This window comes from Lactuca sativa, chromosome 3, assembly GCF_002870075.4.
Source record: "Lactuca sativa cultivar Salinas chromosome 3, Lsat_Salinas_v11, whole genome shotgun sequence".
Taxonomy (NCBI): domain Eukaryota; kingdom Viridiplantae; phylum Streptophyta; class Magnoliopsida; order Asterales; family Asteraceae; genus Lactuca; species Lactuca sativa.
Genome location: NC_056625.2, coordinates 74,073,167 through 74,076,211, shown reverse-complemented (window position 1 = coordinate 74,076,211; position 3,045 = coordinate 74,073,167). Strand labels below are relative to the sequence as shown.

Genomic DNA, 3,045 nt, shown 5'->3' with positions numbered 1-3,045 from the left:
TACCACGGTCAATCACGATCGTTGCACCACGGAAGAAAGGGGCGGTGTGCAAGATCATGGTGGCCTTGCCACTTGGCCACAAAGCCCTCTCTTGCCTGGTATACCCTATACCGAGGGCCTAAAAAAAGGCAAATAAATGAATTCTTCATCAAAATAACATATTCAGATACTAGGTTGTAATTTTCATAGAACAAACCGCACACTAAAAGTCCAATATCACATGATCCGAACAAGTATTTTCCATTCCAAATAACCGTCACACATTTTCCTTATATGTATACATATTGTTTGACATGAACTTTTTTCTTTCCTTCAAAAAAAAGAGAAGAAAACATTTCCAAAAAGATGAAACTTCTATTTAGATCATCATCAAGGTAATGTTCAAGTATCTTTCACATAAATTGAAGTCATCATAGCAATGTGATGACCAAAATAGCATATCTCAACTACTCGTTTTACCACAATAAAGCTTGTGCGTGGTGACATGAGGCTTTATAAATTGACATGTATGTACCCACCCACATTTTAGATGTAGTTGTACATACATTCATGACACTTGTACCATAGACAATCATGTATTCCTATTATACAATGTAAGTCCAAAGAATGCCAATCGCAATAATAGTTACATAGTTAAATTCTGTATATCTCTACAGTGACTAAACTTATATTCTTATTTGTCTAAATCAGACTTTTTTTCTAAGCTGGTAAGCTGTCTGAATGAAACTAAATAATCATTTAACCCTTATTATTCATCAGTTTTAACAATATTCATCAGTTTTAACATGAGATGATCTGGATGGGTAAAAAAGAATGAAAAATAAGTACACAGTCGATGTATTTAATACATTAAGACATTTTTTTTGCATACCCATTAAGCCATTGGACTAAGTAAAAAAGAAATACCCATATACAACTGTCCAAATCAAATACTTAACCCATAAAACTCATCAAGTATAAAAAAAAAAAAAAAAAAAAAAAAAAAGTCCTAATCCAACGCATCCATCCCAAACACAGTATAAAACCAATCTGTTATGTCATGTCCTGTCTTACTAACAAATGGAGCCCTTATAGTATATAAACGCTAAGTTATAATATTCAAGAAGTCAATCACTCAAAGGGTATTTTGCAAAATATAACATACAAAACATATGAAATTACCAAAAAACCAGTCTTCATCATCCACTTCCAAATTCCCTATTCAGGTAATCAATAAACATTCTCTTCGCACTTTCAGCATCCGAAGGAGGTGGTGGCCCACTTAAACTCGACTGACCAGTCAACTTTATAAAAGTCTTCCTCAACCGCCTCAACTCCGGCAACCCAACCGCCCGTGAAACATTAACAACCGGCAAATCCGGTCCAACACCAACCCCACCCGCCGGAGCACCCATGGCCGCCGACTGAGCCGCCACAATCGCACCAATCACCTCCTGTGTAGCTCTATCCATTTCATACAAAGAATTCGCCTCTGAAAATCTCACATTTTGTGTCGCTATTGTGGGTTGCAAAATCTTTACATCTTTAGTCTTTGAGTCAACTCTTTTTGTTATATAATCCACAAGTTCTAAAATCACTTGGGAGTTTTTACTTATTTCATCTTTAAATGGGTACAATTCGAATAAAGGTGAATCCCATCTGTTTCTTCTATCGGGTGTTTCAAATCTTCTTACTAAATCTTCAAATATATGATCATCATATGAAGGTTCGTTGTTCTTCCTTCGTTCTTGATTCCAGATTCTACATTGACTTTCTTCCACATCACAGAAAAGAACACAATGTCTGATTCCTGCAGCACGTGCTAAACACCATAGCTCATATCTGTAACCTTTTATGCTGTTTAGGGAATCTACTATTATGATGTTGTCTTTTGATAAAGATCTGTCTACTTCTGATCTAAGGACTCCTCTTAGGTTTTTTTCTGAGGTCATTTCTGCATAGGTTTGGTTTCGATTGAGATGGAAGGAAGTTTCGTTGATGATTTTGAGTGTTGGTTTGGATTCTGTGTTGTTTAGGGCTTCAGATAGGGAAAGGGCTGCTTTTGACTTTCCACTGCATGGTTGACCACAAATTATAACTAATGCCATTCAAAGAAGTTTTACTGTAGTTGCAGAGATGAACTTTTGTTTCTTGTGAGAAATGATCGCTTGAAAATCCTGTTTGTGACAAGAACATATGTTATGTTGAATTGTTAATAGCTTACAACCTTGTCCCCTTTGATTCAAAGCAGATGAGTTTTGACGTTCAAATTTGTCCCACACTAAAGGAGTGAATGATTTATGAGCCCCAACTATGTAATATATCTGTAATTTCTCTCATTATTATCATCAATAATCCTAGATCAAACAAGCATTAGACAAGAAGTGATTCTATGAAATTCTTAATGGAAGCTAATGTTGTATTTAAGATGCCTAGTGATACAATTAAATTTAGATCCTTCAAGTAAACAAGATCACAGCCGTACATAACTACTTACACATCAAATCGATAAAAAGCATGTTTTTTTTACAATTTGAGCAAACAACAATCATTTGATTCAGGATAGAGGAGCATATCGAGCATAAACCCTAATCCTTCATTAGGGGCGAATCAATTTCCTAACTAAAATCTAATATCTACAAGCATAAAACATACTGAAGCATGAGATTAAAGATTAATCAAAGAATCAGTCACCTCAGAGAGAACGTGTAGATTTCCTCCAATGTTGGCTGATGAGCTTACTGTGCGTATGTGTGCGAGTCCACGAGGTTAGAGGGAAAAGATGGCGTAAAGCCGTAAAGACGTTTGATTCCAAAACCTTTTACAAATGTTTTCTACTAAAGTTCTCATTTTCACCCTTCATGTTTACTAATTGACTCCCAAGCCCCTAATAGTAATATGTGATGGTTAAAGACTTGGAAACTTTCCCACGATCATAAAATTTGGTTCAAAGAAAGGAACGTTCGTTTTGAGTTTTGAAAAGCAACTTACAAATTTGTGTTATTGTCTTCGATGTAATTACGCTAACTTTTGTGTTCAGTCCAAAAGTTTTAACTATTGCAAGTG

General features: G+C 35.4%; 1 protein-coding gene across 1 annotated transcript; it reads right to left on the bottom strand.

Annotated features, from left to right (window-relative positions):
* Nucleotides 1–1,049: 1,049 nt before the first annotated feature.
* On the bottom strand, nucleotides 1,050–2,816 carry LOC111879067 (protein KTI12 homolog). Its single transcript, XM_023875545.3, has 2 exons — nucleotides 2,674–2,816; nucleotides 1,050–2,156 (listed from the first exon to the last, which is right to left on the bottom strand). The coding sequence occupies exon 2, from the start codon at nucleotides 2,085–2,087 to the stop codon at nucleotides 1,179–1,181; it is 909 nt and encodes a 302-aa protein (XP_023731313.2). The 5' UTR covers nucleotides 2,088–2,156; nucleotides 2,674–2,816; the 3' UTR covers nucleotides 1,050–1,178.
* Between the last annotated feature and the right edge of the window lie 229 nt (nucleotides 2,817–3,045).

Coding starts and splice junctions, on each gene's coding strand:
- LOC111879067 (XM_023875545.3), bottom strand. CDS start 2,087: ATGGCATTAGTTATAATTTGTGGTCAACCATGCAGTGGAAAGTCAAAA.